At 38.3% G+C, this 19,271-nt stretch overlaps 2 protein-coding genes across 3 annotated transcripts in view; one reads left to right on the top strand and one right to left on the bottom strand.

Moving 5' to 3' along the window:
• The window catches only part of UTP20 (UTP20 small subunit processome component), a 91,431-nt gene extending 89,211 nt beyond the window's left edge, over positions 1-2,220 (top strand). For both annotated transcript variants that reach the window (XM_045779984.2, XM_045779983.2), the window contains exons 61-62: positions 1,455-1,600; positions 1,886-2,220. In XM_045779984.2, coding sequence (XP_045635940.2) covers positions 1,455-1,600; positions 1,886-2,041 — 302 coding nt within the window. In that variant the 3' untranslated portion in view covers positions 2,042-2,220. The remainder of the gene's footprint in view (positions 1-1,454; positions 1,601-1,885) is intronic.
• A 3,039-nt stretch (positions 2,221-5,259) lies between these two features.
• ARL1 (ARF like GTPase 1) lies at positions 5,260-15,955 on the bottom strand. Its single transcript, XM_045779986.2, has 6 exons — positions 15,722-15,955; positions 12,400-12,537; positions 10,401-10,482; positions 9,283-9,394; positions 7,022-7,200; positions 5,260-6,289 (listed from the first exon to the last, which is right to left on the bottom strand). The coding sequence occupies exons 1-6, from the start codon at positions 15,723-15,725 to the stop codon at positions 6,259-6,261; spliced, it is 546 nt and encodes a 181-aa protein (XP_045635942.1). The 5' UTR covers positions 15,726-15,955; the 3' UTR covers positions 5,260-6,258.
• Positions 15,956-19,271: the final 3,316 nt, after the last annotated feature.

Genomic DNA, 19,271 nt, shown 5'->3' with positions numbered 1-19,271 from the left:
CCTTAGGGATCTTCACTTCTCTCCTGAATGCTTCCTTCTTCCTTTCTGTCCTCCCTCCCTCACTGCCAGAGTTTAAGAAAACTTGTTAGGCATCAAAACAGTTGGTACCAAACAAATAAGGCATGTTTGTTATACTTGACTGCCTACTATGTGCTTTCTTATGTTGAAGAGTGAATGTTTCTCTCCTAAAAAATGTTTTACTCCTAAGCACAGGTTAAATATTCAAAGAAATCTATAACTTGAAGTGGTTCTCAACTTCATGGTGCTATGGACAATAATGAACAATAAAATGTCATGATATTCTCTTATTGTGACTTGTAAGGCAAAAGTGTGAAATATTTTTTTAAAAGATTTTATTTATTTGAGAGAGCATGAGCAGGGATGAGGGGCAGAGGGAGCAGCAGACTCCCCACTGAGCACAAAGCCCCATGTAGGGCTTGATTCCAGGACCCTGAGATCATGACCTGCGCAGAAGGCAGACACTTAAGGCAGCAGCTTAACCAGCTGAGCCACCCAGGTGCCCTGAAAGTGTGAAATATTTTTAAAATATTTTTACTTTTCCTATTTTTCATTTTTCCTGTCTGGGCATTTGGTACATTTTCCTCACCAATCCTAAATGGTTTCTTTTGATAATAGGAAAAGAGGAAATTGGGAACTGGAAAGAGAGGAGGTAAAGTGGGTATTAAATTTTAAAATAAAACAAAGTGAATGTCAAAGCAGGAGCTATTTTAGTCTTAACAACCTTGAGAAAGTTTCCTCCCTCTCAGAGGAAAAAGCAGAGGTCAAGGCCAGGTCTGCTTTGGTTCTCATCACCCAACATTTATTGAGCCCCAGGCACTGGGGGTTCAATGGCAGAAAAGGCACTGGGGGTTCAATGGCAGAAAAGACCCTATTCTCCATCTTCAAGAAATCTGTAATCTAGAACAGCTCCTGAAATTGAATATAAAAATCTGAATTATTTGCATTTGGGAGACAGAAGGCAGGGAAGGGTAGGAAAGCAAAGATTTTTGTCAGGTTCTCAGAGACTTTGATCCCCTCTCAAAAAAAGGTTATGGCCAGAGCTAAACATCTATGACCCATGAATTAGGGCCTAGAGACATACTTACCTTTCCCCTGTCTGCAGAGTTGAGCAGGTTAATAAAGTAACCCAAAACGTTTTTGTCAGGTTCTCAAATTCGTGTCTTCTGAGCCAGGATTCCAGTGGAAAGTGGACTTCATGGTCTGTGACTTCTTGGTGCATCCCAGAGGAGTGGTGGCTGGGAGTGTCATGCCCAACACTTCTGTTCTCCCATCTCAGAAATGTAAAGGCTGGATTTAGATCGGTGTTTAATATTCAAGTAATAAAAGTGATAATGCCACAGGAGTTCAAATTTTGCATGTTGTTGATTTTATAGATGTTCAAATGTATCCTTTCCTACGTGACTATCTCTGATTATTACTCTGTGTGTGATTAGATCCTCTGCTGAAGAATCTATCCCAGGAAATCATAGAATTACTCAAAAAGCTGGTTGGACTTGAGAGCTTCTCCTTGGCCTTTGCCTCAGTACAGAAACAGGCTAATGAGAAAAGGGCACTCCGGAAAAAGAGGAAGGCTTTAGAGGTACGTTTGCTGTTTGAAAATATGATGTGTTCATTAGACTTAATATTTTTAACCAGGGGTGTGTGCATGCGTGTGTCACACTTATCCAGGGAGGAAAGAGGAACTGGCTGTGTTTGAGAAGTGGGGACTTTACAGTTTTGGGGCTCCAGATTCTCTTTAATGGGAATGTGTTGCATGTGTGATATTTAAAGGTGAACAAAACGGCCCATTTCTGCATTGGATTTTTTTTATTGGTTTAACATTTACTTTAAAAGTAATATAAAATTTCTATTTTTTTTTTTCCAGTTCGTAACTAATCCTGATATTGCTGCCAAGAAAAAGCTGAAGAAACACAAAAATAAAAGTGAAGCCAAGAAGAGAAAGATAGAGTTCCTGCGTCCAGGCTATAAGACCAAGAGACAAAAGAGCCACAGCCTGAAAGACTTAGCAATGGTGGAGTAATGTGTTCCCTCTGCTGATAAAGTATCTCGGTTTACCCCAAAGCATGAACTTCTCAGTATATCTGCTGGTCTGAAATCACAGCAGGCTTTATTATTTAAGTTAAACTGGCATAGATTGTATATTACACAGTTTAAGATAATCATGCTCGTATTTTTTTAAATTAAAACATTTTCATAATATTACTGTATCTTCACTGTCTAAAAAATGTGACACTAGTGATAATATATATATTTTTTAAGACATGTTTTAAAATAGCAAGACAGAATGTAGAAGTTAGGAATAAAACAAGTGATCTGCAGTACTTTTATGGAGATAATTATAAAACTTTATCAAAAGGCATTAAAAGAAATCTGCACAAATGGAGAAATAACCGTGTTCATGGACAGGTTATCGTAAGATACTAGTTCTTCCCAAGTTGGATTCCATTGGTTAAAGGCCTATCTGTATGGGCCTTCATATTATCCTAACAAGCGGATTCTAGAATTTATATGGAAAATAAGCTGGAAATAGCCATGATGCTCTTAAAAAGGGTAACAGGGTGAGGAGTTTTCCCTGTCAGATTATCAAAACTAAGTCACAAGAAGTGCCATCTATAGTGAACATGTGATAAATTCTACATGAAAATTAAAAATTTTCTGCTTCTGCAGACACAACTGGGATACGGTATGTAGCATATGCGGATAATGAATGTAGTACCCAGGTTATGTAATGAATAAACTATGAATCAACAAAGACAATCCAGTAGAGAAAGTGTCAGAAGGGAGAAACAGGCATTGCAGAGAAGAAAAATACATGGCCCTTAGACATTAATACTTACCTGATGTGGCTATACCGGTTCTTAAACATTCAAGTACTTATGTACTAGTTGGTAAGTAGTCACTACCTTGAGAGACACAAGCGCCACCCTGGCTATGTGAGTCCCTAGATTCCCGATCTCCCCACACCAGAAATTACAGGATTACCACCTGGACTAGTAGGGGTCCTCCTACATCAGCTATGTCTGGTTATTAAATATTTTGAATCACTCCTGTGTTCAACATCAATAATTAAAAAAATACAAATTAACATCAGAATGAAATTCCATTTTGAACCCTTTAGGTTGATAAGGTTGACAATGCCAAATGCTGGCAAGCATGGTGAAGCAAAGAGAACTCTTATAAACCACTCTGGAAAACAATTTGGTGTTACCTTGTTCACCTACATGGTGTCTTTGTCTCAATCTATACCTGATGTGGAAGTAATATTCTTTAGTGCTCAATATATTTGGAAGGGAGGGGGGAAGAAGAACACATCCTATATGCCAGGCACTTTGCTAACATTTTGTTTAGTCCTCATACTATTCCCGAGAGCTGCCTAAAACTGGTTCTTACTTTACAGGTGAAGAAACTGAGACTCAGATTAAATACGTTACACCTAAGGGTAACACAGGCTGCAGGTGGCGTAATCAGGATTCACACCCAGGATTGAAAGCCTGTGCTTTTTATAATTTCTAGTTATGGAGTCAGAATATAGCATATGGCATAGAAATCAAATGTTCAAACATTCTTGAACTTCAGCATCTGTGTTTTGATGGAGTTTGTCTCAAACAGGCATTCTCATACTTCCAAGGGGTCTGTAATGTGCCAAAAGCATAAACATGGGGCATCACAGAAGGCTGACTGTAATTAATTCTAAGTGATTTAAAGTACATGTACTGCTTTTATAAAAATATTTAAAATAAAAAATCAGAAGTTTACATTAAAGCAAAAATCGGAACAAATATCTCAGGAATACTGGGCACAATTTAGTAAATATTTATTGAGTGCGTATATGCCCAGTGCACCACACTAGATGCAAGAGATACTAACAATAAATAAGGTATGGTCCCTACCCTCAAGGAGCTTATATTTCCACAACTTAAAGTGCATCTCAAGTATTTTAATAACAAAATTCCACCACTGTTTTTTAAATGTGACCACATGACACAGCACAGTTACCAACTAGAGTTATAAGACAGAGTATTAGAGCTAAAAGACACCATTGATATGATTTGTCCAAGTTTCTTATTTTACGGAAAACAAACAAACTGAAGGAATGTCCATTTGTGCCTAGAACTCATGTGTTCAGATTTTAAGTTTGGTGCCTTTCCCATTTTCAGGGTTCTCCAAATATTTAGATTTTTATAAATATCATTCAAACTCCTATAACTTACCTATATAGTTGTTTTCTGCTAGACAAGGACCTCATAATTTATACCACGTTAAAATTAGTGTATGCTCTATTTACCCCATTCTAGTCCTTGTGATAAAACGGAGATCACAAGCATTCAAGTGCTGGTGTGTTTGCTACTACTTCGTGTGTGCTCAGTATTCAAGATGGCAAGAGCTATGTGCTGGGCAGCAATGGCCTGCCGGGGCTTCTCTTCCCCACACTTCTCACAGTGTTCCTAAAGTGCTGGGGTGGGGGGGGCATTTAGCTGCTTAGGTACACACCCAGCCACTGACCAGAAGGGAACCCAAGGATAAGCTGAAGAAGTACTATTTTCCTAGTTGGCAAACATATAACCTACTATTTCAACCATGCACATACTCTAAGGTGCCATCATGTGCCAGGCACCACACTGGATTCTGAGGATATTTATATGAAAATGTCTGTCCATCAGGAGTGATTTGGAAACTATGACACGATGTTAATTACAGGCTCAATAATATTAGGTGCAGCACTGAGAACACTTGGGCCTGGAAGAAGGTCTCCAAAAAAGACTTCAGAGACCAAATTAAGAATGGGTGCTGGGGAATGGGTAAAAAGAGTAAAGTCCCGCAGGTGAAAAGAGAAAGCCACATTCATTTGATCTAAATGACTAGAAGTATGAAGGAAAGAGGCTAGAAGCCTCTGGAAAGGCAGTAGCAGGACAGGGAATGGACCACTACTGTTCCCAAGGACACCAATGAGGGGCATCAAGGTTTTTAAATGCTGGTTGTCCAACTTAAAGATTCCCCCCAGTTTAAGTAAATACAAGGGACCATATTCTGTCACCACGGTAGCCAATCCTGTGGTAAACTGGGTAGTTTGAAAAGTTCCTTTGTGTTCATAATTGTTTTGATACCCTAGCAGTAAGTGTACTTTTTAAAACCAAGAATGCTCAATTTCTCCCTGTACAACCAGTAATGTTTTGACTTTACACCAAATTTACACGTCCAATTACAGATAAAAGAAATGAAAGACAGTAAAGACATCTCTTACAATGCTTCTTAAAATAGATTTTTTTAAATTTCCTTTAATATGTTGTAGATTCCATCAAATATAACCATTTATGACTGTTTTTACTACCTCTACTAGAATAGACAAATTTATAGAAATTATTTTTAATGTACTGTACCTATTTCAATTAGCATAATTTTATTTAAGCAATTAAGGTTGTCTGTGTTGCCAGTGTTGACATTTTCAGGAATTTATGATATAGTTTATGGGATAAGCTTGACACTGAAATCTCACTTTGAGCCCTGTTCCAGCCTCGCTAGCAGGTGACCCTGAGCAAGCCAATTTATCAGAACCTCGGGTCCATGTCCATAAAATAAAGACATTACAACCTCTCCTACCTACATCACAGGGCTCCTGTATATATGTAAAAATTTTTTGGCAACCATAAAGTACTATAAAATGACAATTACAGACGTCAATGAGGTTAGCCACCAAAATAATTTTTCAGCTTCATGCCTATACCCAAAAGCTTTTAAACAAAACAGCTTAAATAAAGTGGTCATTAAGCAAATGAAGACTGTATTACCCACACTCTGTTTCTACTCTACGGAGTCTAATCTTTGGAAGAACTTAATTCATTTTAGGGGAAAAAAATCTGAGTTAAGATATTTATTAGTGTTTATACAAACAAGCTGCAACCATTAATTCAAAAATAGGAGGGTTTTTCCTCAATAAGAGTACATTCTTTAATAGGACTCTATTTGAATAAGAATTCCATACAAATAGAATATATACTTAACACAAGAAAGCAAGGAAGGATTTTACATTACACAGAACAGACATTCAGTTGGTTCAATCATGGGTGAGTTACCTTCCAACCAAATACTTATTTTTTATATTTATTACAAATATTGCAGTCAGTTCAGTATATGCCAACGATCACACAGTTTTAATATTTAGTAGCATGAAGCACACTTAACTGTTTCCAAAGGGATATGTGATGTAGTCTTCATTTCATAGGGGTAGAAGTGATTGAATTACTGTCTGCTCTTTAATGTTTCAACTAACCTGTGAAGAGATGAACAGTTTCATAATATTAACTTCAAACTTTCAGGTATAAGGCATGATCATTTATAAGTTTTATACTGAAAGTGGATTCCAAAGCACTTTAAATGATGAAGGCTAAGACAATTACACTAGAGAATGGCGTTAAGGACCCAATTTCCATGAAGGCCTTTTAGCTTTCACTTTTGTCTATGCTCTGAATGAATAATCAAAAAGACCAAGTATCTTCTTTCTGGGCTGTAATTACTGCAGCACGGCCAGATGTGGATAACTCAGAGGTTAAAACTAGTCCCAGTCCTCCTGGAGCTTAAAATCTAATAAGTAGATGCACAAATCAATTACAGGGCAGTATAACTACTGTATCACTGGTCTGTGACAAGGACATCCAACTATATGTGTGGTAAGGCAGTGGGCATGGAGACATGCAAGGCAAGGTTTTTGAGAAGACAGTCTTAACCTAAGTCCTGAAGGATAAGGAATTGGAGAATGTGGTGAGGAAGGAAAAGTTAAAAAAAATGGCAGAGGGCTGGCTTATCTAACTATCATCAGGTAGGTGTGGCAGAAGTAACAGCCTGATGCATATGAAGACCAGTGGAAGAAGAGGCTGGAGGAACTTAATATGATAAGCTGCTAAGTAATCTGAATTTCATCCTTAAGACTAAAAGGAAATCACACGTGTGCAAACAGCTGCACACACAAACAAATGCACAGATGGCTTCTGGAAATATACTTAACCATTCCATTGCCTCATCAAGGCCAGTGCCTTTGGTTGCTGAAGTTTTGAATATCTGCCATTTTCGGTCCTTCAATGCAGGTAACCCAAGTGAATTTGCCATCTCTGAGGGAGTCATGGCCTGTTCCATGTCCTGCTTATTTGCAAACACCACTAAAATGGCTTTTCTCAGCTCTTCTTCCTAAATAAAATAGATATATTTATTGACTGAATCAATTAAAAATTACTTCCTAAAGAATGAATACAATTTTTAGTTCTTTCGCATACAATTGTACAAGTCAAATCCTAATATCACAAATAACAATCCAGCACAACTCAAGAACTGTAAACTGAAACTAACAGCCCATTTCTTTTACACGTACTTTTTAGGATAAAAATCCATACCATTTGAATTATATCTGACTGAAGCTTTTATTTTAAAAATCCATTATACTGAAAGCAGTTAAACAGTCCCTTAAAATTCTTTACACTTGAATTTAGTCTAAGAAGCTCTTATAAATATGATGCTACACTGAAAAAAATTAAGCAAAAGTTTAAAACTATTAGGTCTGCAATTTATAACTCAGAAGCCATTAAGAAGTCAGTAGTCAAGAAATCAGAAGTCCAAAGTATTCCAAGAATGCTTCTACCTAGGTAATCAAATGGCCTAGAAAACTTGTATTTAAGCATTCAATTATTGGCTAATTCACAATCATAGTTCTGGTAGGAAAAGGAAACTTAGTCATCTAATTTACTCAAGCAAAGGCAATTTCATTATTACTTAATTTAACCATAAGTACATTTGACTGGAAATTTTTTAAACGTTTGATTATTTAATGCATCCTCTGAATGCAGCTGGCCAATAAATTATCTTATGAACCTCAGTGACTGCAATGTTTTGAGTTCTTAAATAAGTGTTGTACACTGTTCCACACATCAGGAATATTAGGGTAAACTCAATTTACATTTTAGGGTGGGAGTCATCTATAAGCAAACAAATATTTTAAAATAATAGAAAGGAACAGTAAGTGGTACAAAAAATATGGTAGGATAAGAGAAAATAACAGAGGCTCCTCTCTGAGGCAGACACGTGAGAGAAAACATGCCAAGAAGGTAGCCATGCGAAGATCTGGAGGGAGAGCATTCCAAGCAGAAAGATGAGCAGGTACAAAAAGCCCTAAGCCAAGCGTCCAGTACACGCTTGGTGTATCCGAAGAACAGAAAGGCCAGTATGGCTGAAGGACTGTAAACACAGGAAAGAATAAAGAATGAAAAAGCTGAAAGAGATAAACAAGGGCCAGAGGTGTGCCAGAAACCCAGAAATTCTAGAATAGGCTTTCTTATTATTTAGACCCTTATCTGCTTCCATAAACTAATTTACACAACTAGAAATAGATTTTATAAAAAGCACTTCACACAGAGAAGGGCCATATGCACCCCAATGTTCATAGCAGCAATGTCCACAATAGGTAAATTGTGGAAGGAGCCGAGATGCCCTTCAACAGATGACTGGATTAAGAAGTTGTGGTCCATATATACAATGGAATATTACTCAGCTATCAGAAAGAACGAGTTCTCAACATTTGCTACAACATGGACAGCACTGGAGGAGATAATGCTAAGTGAAATAAGTCAAGCAGAGAAAGACAACTATCATATGATTTCTCTCATCTATGGAACATAAGAACTAGGATGATCGGTAGGGGAAGAAAGGGATAAAGAAAGGGGGGATAATCAGAAGGGGGAATGAAACATGAGAGACTATGGACTATGAGAAACAAACTGAGGACTTCAGAGGGGAGGGGGGTGGGGGAATGGGATAGACCGGTGATGGGTAGTAAGGAGGGCACGTATTGCATGGTGCACTGGGTGTTATACACAACTAATGAATCATCGAGCCTTACATCGGAAACCGGGGATGTACTGTATGGTGACTAACATAATATAATAAAAAATCATTTAAAAAAAAAAAAAAAAAAAAAAGCACTTCACAGGAGTAACTTAAAATAGTTCCTTCAGTTTAAGAGTTCAGCTCTGAGCTTCCTAGAAAACAAGGAATCTAGTTTAAAGGAAGTTACATGGCTGGATTTTTTTTGGGGGGGGGGTCTTTATCTCTCTTCCCAACAGAATTTCTGGAATAGGAAGTAATTTGTATAAAAGAAAATGATACTAAAGGCATGAGGGAAAAATCCTGCTTTCCTTTGAATTATTCCTGCATGTGGTAACAATGAAAAAAGCAAGCAAACGTAAAAGATTTCCCCACATTTGAATAAAGTTTTCTTACCTCCAACATGGCAACTAACTCTGATTTGGAAATGCCAATTCGGTCTCTGTCACAACTGTCTACTACATAAATGACTGCATCTGTGTTTGAATAGTAACATCTCCAGTATGGCCTAAAGAAAATTCAGAAAGGGAGAATATATTACTATTTGAAAGAAAAAGAACCTGCTATGTTAATGTATATGCTAGGACTTGGCAATGATGGGGAGTGGGGAGATCTACATGCCAATCTTGCCACCCCCCCATGTTAGAATCAATGCCATGATTGTTTCTGATGGTATGTATCATATCCTTCAGATGTAATGGGGGTGGAATGATAAACATTAAATCACAGGATCAAGAAGTTTCAAAATGAGTTCAGACTTTAAGCTAAGAGAGTACTTTATAATCAATCTATAAAATCACTAACTGTACTGAGATAAAGTTACACACAAACCTTACTGTTACATCTAATAAATCTCTAACTAGGAACTCTTAAGGAATGGATTCTTAAAAAAACTTTTAATATGATTTTATACAGCAGACATTAAATTGACTACTGAAGACTTCACGAAGTAGAAATGGCTAAAATTAGAGAGGGATTCAAAAGTGGTTCAAAAAATAAAACAAGTTAAAAGGCAACAAGATGTCTGGAGAATGTACTACTTATGCTTTAAGATGGCAGGTACCATAGTGAGCAACACTGACATTCACCAAACATTCACAGTTGCTATGCCAAGCACAGAATGCTAGGCAGGAGACCTAAACTGTAGAGGGCATTTATGTTCACATTAGCCCTAAATGTTGGATTTTATAAAAATGACTTTCAGTCCACAACAGTCCATTTCACAAAGTGACAAGGACTAAACGGAAGACCCTTTCTAGTTAAAAACTACTTAACTAATTAGATCTTGAGATTTTCATGAAAAAAATTTCCATTAAGGTGATATCTGAAGAACTGGCTTCCTTAAATTTTTTTAAATTTTAATTCAATTGAGAGAATAAGCAGTTTTACCTTATTTTAAACTAGGTGGCTCCCATTTAAATTACAAAAGAAAACATATTTGGTTTACTGCTCTTAACCTTAAAAGGAACAATAAATGTTCAACACTACAAAGTAATCTGGTCTCTGTGGCATACCTGATACTTGTCTGTCCTCCTAAATCCCAGACTTGGAATTTAAGGTTCTTGTATGTTACCGTCTCAACATTAAATCCAATAGCTAGAAGAGAAATCAAAATCGGTAGTATACGTAGACTAACGTATTCTGTCTTCAAAGTATCCAAACCAATTTTAGCAGTTAATGAATTACTACTGAATCGCATTATTGGTTAAAATATTATTCCATTTAAGACAAAACAGTTGCTGTGCTATACACACATACACCATCAATTAGCAAGATCAGCACCATTTTCACGTTATATAAGAATCCCCAGTCACCTCTGCAATATAGAATTTTTAGCTCAACGGAAACCCTACTATGTTAAATTCCCTGTATAATACAATCCTGGCGTACAAGTGTTTAGAGGTTATGCTTAGGAAGAACAGCTGCAGATGTATTACAAAAATGGAATTTTGATAGGCAGCAAGTAAACAGGGAACAAAACCAAGAAAGCCTAAATTCTAAACTTCAGTGGGTAAGGATTCAGCAACAGCTGTATATTGCTTTATGGAAACTGGGTTCTCGAAGTGTGCCCATCTCACAGACCCTCTGCAGACTTCCTCAAGAGCTCATCTGAAATAAGGTCATGGCTGGATGGCCAAAGGGGAGGTGTCCCATCTCTTTTCCCTGCCATCCTTTTTAGGTGGATCTCTAGCACCACATGGCTGAGGCAGGATACTATTTTCCTTCAAAGGAATCTACAGAAGGGTGGAGAGGATGCTGAAAAAACTGATCACTAAGATTTTAGAAGCTTAAAAAAATCAAAGTAAAAAATGACTTATAGTTACAACTGTACAATTAATTTTGTTTAAAATTTTAAGTCTATATTGGTAAATGACGCTAATGAGTATATGGTAAGCATTCCCTATCACAACTAAAAAATAGCTGTAATAAATCTGGGTGAAAAACTAAAAAGCAAGTTCATGATGTCTCCCTTAGAATTAGGTAGAAGTGTAATCACCATCTTTACCTCGATTACAAACACTGTTTATATGCACAGGACAAGAGTATGCTGTAAAGCATATGCACTGAAATGCAATCCAATGGGCTGTGTGCACTGCAGGGGCCAAGACTTAACTACAATAGAGATGGGTGACTTTGAGAAGCAAAAACCAAGAGAACTGAAATTTACTGAAGGTGGCACAAAGAAATAACAGATGCCACAGGGTTTTAAAAGTTCTTCGTTCACAAAACCTAGACTTTTTTTTAATCTGGAAATTTAAATACTAACTATAGAAATAACCTTGAGTGACAGAGTGATTTTAGAGGCATAATCTAATACTCTTGAGCAAACTCTACGAACTCTTACACTTAGTTTAAATATGTTAATCTTCTCTAAGTAAATTCACATCAACAAATTTAAAAAGTATAAATAACAACAGTATTCTCATGTAGGCAAACAGGACTGGTTGAGAATATTCTTCTAAGATATCAACAACTGATTTAAAGTTGATGTGTTTCTTCTCTTGATATTTTTAGGTACCAGATTAATTCAACAGTCTCTTCCACTCAGTTCTTTACAAGCAATCAATACAATTATTTAAGAGAAACAAATATTAATTAAAATAGTTACAAATACAGGCGGGGAAAAAAGCACTTCAGATGCAATAATACCACTTAACACCTATATAATTCTTTAAACAGGTTTACGAAGTATTTTACATACTTCATTTATTTTCCCCTTAAAGTCAGTTGGTATTATCTTCATTTTATCAATAAAGATATTGGCTCTCAACGAGTTAAGTAGCTTAACTCTAACTAACTTTAAAAATAGCTCTAAACAACAAAACCCAGTACAGAGGTTTACAAATTGCCTCTAAATTTATGAAAATTAATGCTTTCAATATTATGTCCACACTACAAGTTTACAAACCTTACTATATTAAAATCACATTATATGAATTACTTAATCAGTAATAAAGTTAAGTTAGATGGAAAACGAAACCCCTACAATTAGTTTATCATACCAACACTTACTAGGAATAGTAGTAACGACTTCTCCAACCTGTAATCTGTATAAAATTGTAGTTTTTCCTGCTCCATCTAATCCCAAAATTAAAATCCTCATTTCCCGGGTTCCAAACAGACTGGAAAAAATACTTGAGAAAAAGCCACCTGAAAAAAAAAATAAAAGAAAAAACGCATTCAATATCAGTTTGAGAACTAAGTCCACAAAACATTTAATCTTGCCCTTTGAAAGCTATACCAAATTAAATAATACTGTAATATTCTCCTCAATTCTTAGGTGCATAAGTTTGCTCCCAATGATATATATTAATCAACATCAAACAAATAATTACTGACAATACTGTAATATTCTCCTCAATTCTTAGGTGCATAAGTTTGCTCCCAATGATATATATTAATCAACATCAAACAAATAATTACTGACTGTCACCACGTCCTAGATACTGTCTCAGGAAGGCACAAGAAAATATATTCCAGAATAAGAGAAACAGAACCACTGTCCTCGTGGAACTCTTTTTTTATGTAAAAATTTTTAAAAGATTTTTATTTATTTATTTGAGGAAGAGAGAGCAAGAGCACAAGCAAGGGGAGCAGCAGAGGGAGAGGGAGAAACTGACCAGGGAGCCTGATGCGGGGCTCGATCTGAGGAACCTGAAGTCATGACCTGAGCCAAAGACAGGGCTTAACCAACAGAGCCACCCAGGCGCCCCCTGGAGCTCACTTTCTAATCATGAGAATATACAGACCTTAGCATGGCCTCCTCACAATCCATAAACACCAAAGGACAAATCAGAATGACAGTGGGACAATGACGTCCTCACATGTGAAAAGCAATTATTATTACTGTACAGTAGCACCATCATAACTACCTTCAAACACTGAGATTTCTCTGTAAGCAATATGACTTGCAAAAGAAATTGAGACATAGAAGTCCAAAATAACAAAACCTATTTTTGAGAGAAAACTCACTTAAAAAAAAAATAAAGCTACATTCAATGTATCATGAAATATTTACAGAAAGTTTCCTATACGTAAGGTATTGTGTAATATTAACGCACTTGTGAAGAGAGTGGTGATTATCAGAACTACCGATGATTGGTGATGAATGACAGAATGACTGAATGATAGAATGGTGGTTATCAGAGGCTTGGAGAGTGGGGGAAATGGGAGAGATGTCAGTCAAGGGTACTAACTTTCCTTATAAAATGACTAAGTTCTGGAGACACAATGAACAGCATGGTAACTACAATTAATCAATGTATTGTACACTTGAAATGTGCTAAGAGAGTAGCTCTGAAAGTGTTCTTACCAAACACATGAAAAAGCTAACAGTGTGAAGTGACAGATGTATTAATTAGCTTGATTGTGGTAATCATTTCACAATGTATGATATGATATCAAAACATCACACCGTACCCCTTAAATACATGCAGTTTTGTCATTCATACCTCAAGAAACCTGGTAAAAACTAAAATTAAAAAATTATACTTTATCTCAGCAAGGCCTCCTGATAACAGATTAAGGTGTTGCTTCATTTGGATTGCATTTAAATAAGAAATCCCTGAGAGTAAGGAAGGTGGTGATTTAGTCTTTATTATTCTTTTTACAACAAGAGAAAGCAGTTGTTGTTTTTTTTTTTTAAAGAGAGAGTGAGCGCAAGCATGGTGGTGGGGGGAGAGGGGGAGGGAGAGAGAGAGAATCCCAAGCAGGCTCCACACCCAGCACAGACCCAACAACAGGGCTGGATCTCTCTACCCTGAGATCATGACCTGAGCAGAAATCAAGAGTGGGAGGCTCAGGGGAGCCTGGGTGGCGCAGTCGTTAAGCGTCTGCCTTCGGCTCAGGGCGTGATCCCAGTATTCTGAGATCGAGCCCCACATCAGGCTCCTCCGCTAGGAGCCTGCTTCTTCCTCTCCCACTCCCCCTGCTTGTGTTCCCTCTCTCGCTGGCTGTCTCTCTCTGTCAAATAAATAAATAAAATCTTTAAAAAAAAAAAAAAAAGAGTGGGAGGCTTAACCACCTGAGCCATCCAGGTGCCAAAAAAGAATACATATTCTTTTTTAAAATACATTTTTCTTCAATGACTACCAGAAAAAAAGCACTTTGGCCCTTCCCCGCCAAAGCCATTAGAGAAGATTAAAAAAAGTTACATTAATAATATAAGAAAATCAGCTGACAACTGAAGTGATGTCACACGCAATACATGGTTATCTGACAAAGAAATGGCAAAATTAGGAGCCACAAGTCTGGGAAAATGAAGACACATGGGCCAGAGAACCTTGGGAAAGTGTAACAGAAAGTGTGTAACTTGACAAAATCCTTTGTACCTTTTATACCTTAAAAAACTGGGGCACCTGGTTGGCTCAGTCTGTACAGGATGTGAGTCTTGATCTGGCAGTTGTAAATTCAAGCCCCATCTTGGGTGTAGAGATTACTTAAAAATAAAATCTTTAAGGAAAAAAAAAAAAACTGAAGGGAGTTATGGAAAAAGACAGGAAAGCACTTACGATGTTCCAGGGCAAGAAGTAAATCCCCCGGAAAATGGTAGAGGAATTAAAATAATCCAAAGAATTTATATCATTTGGACAGGTGTAAACCAGTTTAAAAATCTGCACCTTCATCTGGGTTCCAGCGCGGAGGGAAGCTAGCTATAGCTGGTGCTTGTGATGACAACATAGTGCCCTCAATTAGCACTCCAAACACCGATATTAAAATTTCACTCACTGACCAGTAATGACCAGTACCCTCCCCATTTCCTTCTCTACCTTACCCTATCATCTACATCAAAAGCTACAGATAAGCAGGCAAATGCCAAGTTGGCTATGAAACATAGTGAGCAACAATTCCCTTTGCATTTTTTAAACTGACGCAATCCCAGGGCCCAGGAAGAGAGAATCAAGCTTCCACTGTGGGGTTGGATCTCATCTTCCACGCAAGAACCCTCAGCGCACCTGCGACTGACAAATTGCCAAGCTTCTCAAAGCCAACTCTACCCCCAAGTCGAGCTGGGTCTGAGGAGGTGAGGGAAAACTTCCTAGTCAGGGGAAAGGGCTCAGGGCCGCGTTCCCAAGCCGCAGCGCTCTCCGGGCCCGCGCTGTCCCCACCTCCTGACCCTTCTGGGATGAAGAGGACAAGAGTGAGAGCCGGGGCGAAAGCTCGAGGCAGGGTCCACCCCACAGGTCAACAGCCAAGGTAAGTTAAGTCCTCAGCGACCCGCCCCTGAAAAGCTGGCTACTGTGGGCTTCCCAGGCCGGCCCCTCTCCTCCTCCTGACCCCAGCCCTCGGCCGCCGCCCTTCCAGCGCGCCCGGGGGCTCTTCTCGGATCCCTCACCCATGATGAACCGCCTGTCCGCCCTTGTCGGTGGTAGTCAGAAACAGGCCCCGTCCTTGGCAGCGACTCCTATTAGAGCCTCGGCGCCGCCACCTCTGCTCGCCTTGGCCTCCGGCTGCGGCTCCGGCTCCCAGGCGGATCCCTTGGAAGTCCGGTTCCCCAGCAACTTCCACGTCGGACTCCCGGCGGGGGCGGGAGCGACGGGCCGCGGCGACTACGCGCCAGGAACGGCGACCTGAGCGTCCGCGTCGTTGCTTTCGACGAAACTTCCCGGCGCGCTAGGTGGAACCCAGAGGATTAAAATATTTAAGGACCCCAAATCTGTCTTGCTTCTGTTTTCTTGTACTGAAAGGGCTTCCAAAATAGAGAAATTCGAATTCTCATTTTAAATTCTGACACCCAACAGTGGCGAATCTGCCAACCAAGAATTCGAGTTGGGCCTCGATGCTGCAGCCAGACTGGACGCCAGCACAGGGTGCAGCGTCGCAGAAGTTGCAGGTCCTAAAGCGCCCTGCGGGGGCGGCGCACCCTTCTCTGGGTGCTTTCTCCCACAAGGAAATAGGACTACGTAATAATAATAGGAAGAGCCCCGCGCGGCCAATGCTAGTCAACCTTACACCTGAGGCCGCTAACTGGAGGTTTTTGGAATCGCAGTGGCCTGTAGGGTCAGCGTTAGAGTCTTTCACCCCTTTCTTCCACTAACTGAGCCGCTGACCACCTTTCTGGGATAGGCAGTACGGAGGAACTGGTTCAGATCACAAGGACTGAGGATCTGTTCCCTCCAGGGCCCTCGAGAGTAGTGCCGGTCTTGACAGGAAATTGTATTGGGTGGAAGGAAGCGATATTTGGATGATGGGAAGAAGGGATTCTCCTAGACTAATCTTTTTAAGGGTTAAGCGCGCGTGTCTTAAAAATGCGTAAAGGTACACAGAAAGGTAAACTTATCCCTAGCCCCCAATCCCACAGTTCTTCATAGAAGTCATCATTGTAAACTCTTACTTAGGTTTCCTCCCAAATATAATTTTTGCATACTATTTTTTTGTAATTTTTTTCTATTTAATTCCTTTTTTTATAATAATATTTATTATGTTAGTCACCATACAGTACATCCCTGGTTTTTTGATGTAAAGTTCCATGATTCATTAGTTGCGTATAACACCCAGTGCGCCATGCAATACGTGCCCTCCTTACTAACCATCACCGGTCTATCCCATTCCCCCACCCCCCTCCCCTCTGAGGCCCTCAGTTTGTTATTCAGAGTCCATAGTCTCTCATGCTTCATTCCCCCTTCTGATTACCCCCCCCCTTTCTTTATCCCTTTCTTCTCCTACCAATCTTCCTACTTCTTATGTTCCATAGATGAGTGAAACCATATGATAATACTATGGTTTTTTTTTAAAGTATTTTTATCCATTCAACAGAAGTTTATAGACTGTTTTGTTTTTTACTTTAATTTTCAGACCCCTCCAGCTAGGCATTGAACTGGATTTGCCTGTTGCTCTCACCTCCTTCCCTGCTTCTAAATCATAAATTCACAGAAATTTTCCTTGCGAGGGAAAGTTTGGTTTTATTTGTTTTTTAATTTTATTTATTTGTTTTTAAGGAGAGGGTTGAGCGACTCTTTATCTGAACACCTGGACCTTTTTAAGATTGTGCTTTGTAAGCATTATGTTGTCCCAGCTGTTGGACTTCAATGGGTTGAGATTCCACTGACCTTTTTCACCTGTTCTTCATCCTCCTCCAGTCCATGTCTTCGCCAAGATTAGCTACCGCCACTTGGCAAATCTTGACCATTGCCACTTTAAATTTTGTCCATGTCAGATTTATGTTTCCAGTATAATGCACATAGTTGTCTGAAAATACAAATTCCCTTTAGAACTAAAAGGAAAGATAAGCTGAAAAGTTTATATTTGCACTGCATGTTCTGAACCAAATAAGCAAATGAAACCTAGGTGAGGATGCTGTGTAAACTGAAGTGCTATATACGGATTAAAAAGCATTGTTAATACTATTAGGTGGTATTTCAGCCTTTTATAATGTGTGTTAAGCACCTAATTGCAAGTCACTATGAAAACAGTGTAATAAAAACCAAATAACCCTTTAGGTGATTTGATCAAAAACCTTATTTTTCTTTAAAGTTGTATTCATTTGAGGAGGGAGGAGCAGAGGGAGAGACTCTTCAAGCACACTCCTCTCTAAGGGCAGGGCTGGATCTCAGGGCCCATGAGATCATGACCTGAGCTAACCTGAGTCAGATGCTTATGACGGAGCCATCCAGGTGCCCCCAAACACTTTATTTTTAAATTTACCCATTTAACTCTTTGCTTTGTTAAGATTTGATCTCATTTCCTGGTTACATCAAAAACTCTTCTCCATTCTCAGAAACCTTTGATCTAAAGAAAAATCCCCAAATATTAAGATATTACCTTTAAATTTTTTTCTGTGTGTAGATATAGAACAACTAAAATAACTTTCCTGAACACTTACTATATTCAAGGCCTTATGCTACACCTATTAAATAGTCTAAAACAATCCCTACTCTCAAGGGTGCACTCATTAACCCAAAGGTGTTTAAGACAGAAAATGTAAATGGTTTCACAAAGTGCTGAGACGTTTATAAAAGCAAAGCTATAAATAGCTTAGGGAAACTTAGCTAATCTTTATTGGTGATGACCTTGCACCACTACATTCTCCTCCCTTCTCTCAATTCTCAATTCCTAAGACTAGAGCAGTTCCTACTTTCATAGGAACATAGTTTTCAATGTGTTAAGGAAAATTTAAGGTTGTGAAAAGTAAGATAACAAAACCTCAACTCCTGTATCTTTTCTGATAGGAAAAATAGTCATTACCTAGGAAAGATACTTATCTTTGGGGCAATATCATTTTTCAAAAGCTGGTCATTCTTATTAATATTGGCCTGGTAATACAGTTCCTACTTACTAAAAAGATACTTGAGGAAACAGAATTACAGCAGCATTCCAGAATTAAAGCTAAATATTTAGATTGTAAGTCTGTGGAATTTTATCATTCAGATAAGCACGTAGAATTGACCTCACCTTTCAAGTCTTTGCTCAAATGTCATTCTATTTAAAATTGCAACCTACCCAACATCCTCCTTGTCCTGATGTTTTCTAGAACTTGCCACTAAACATATTATAATTTACTTATTTATTATGCTTATTACATATTGTCTGTGAATGCCAATATTTCTGTTTTATTTTTTTTTCACTGTTTTGTTCTTGTACTTGGGCACTAAAATATTTGTTGAGAGAATTTGTTGAATTATAAAATAAGTTTTTAAGGCCAATGCCATAAGCGTTAGTTAACTTAAACATATATTGTGCAATATTATTAAACGTGTTTCCTAAAATAGATACATCTGAACCACCTGTCATAGTGATAAAGGCCACACGATCATTTTCGAGGTTGTCTTATTTGAGGAGGGCCACCAGGGGGTGGTGTTGCTGCAGACTAATTCTACATAGACTGCGATCAATTGGTCCAATTAAAAGCTGAGTGGATAATTTAATCCTTTTCAAATCTCACAGTC

The sequence above is a fragment of the Ursus americanus genome, chromosome 17 (genome assembly GCF_024610735.1).
Source record: "Ursus americanus isolate L20-20 chromosome 17, mUrsAme1.1.p, whole genome shotgun sequence".
Lineage (NCBI taxonomy): Eukaryota > Metazoa > Chordata > Mammalia > Carnivora > Ursidae > Ursus > Ursus americanus.
This window is presented reverse-complemented; position numbering and strand designations above follow the sequence as displayed.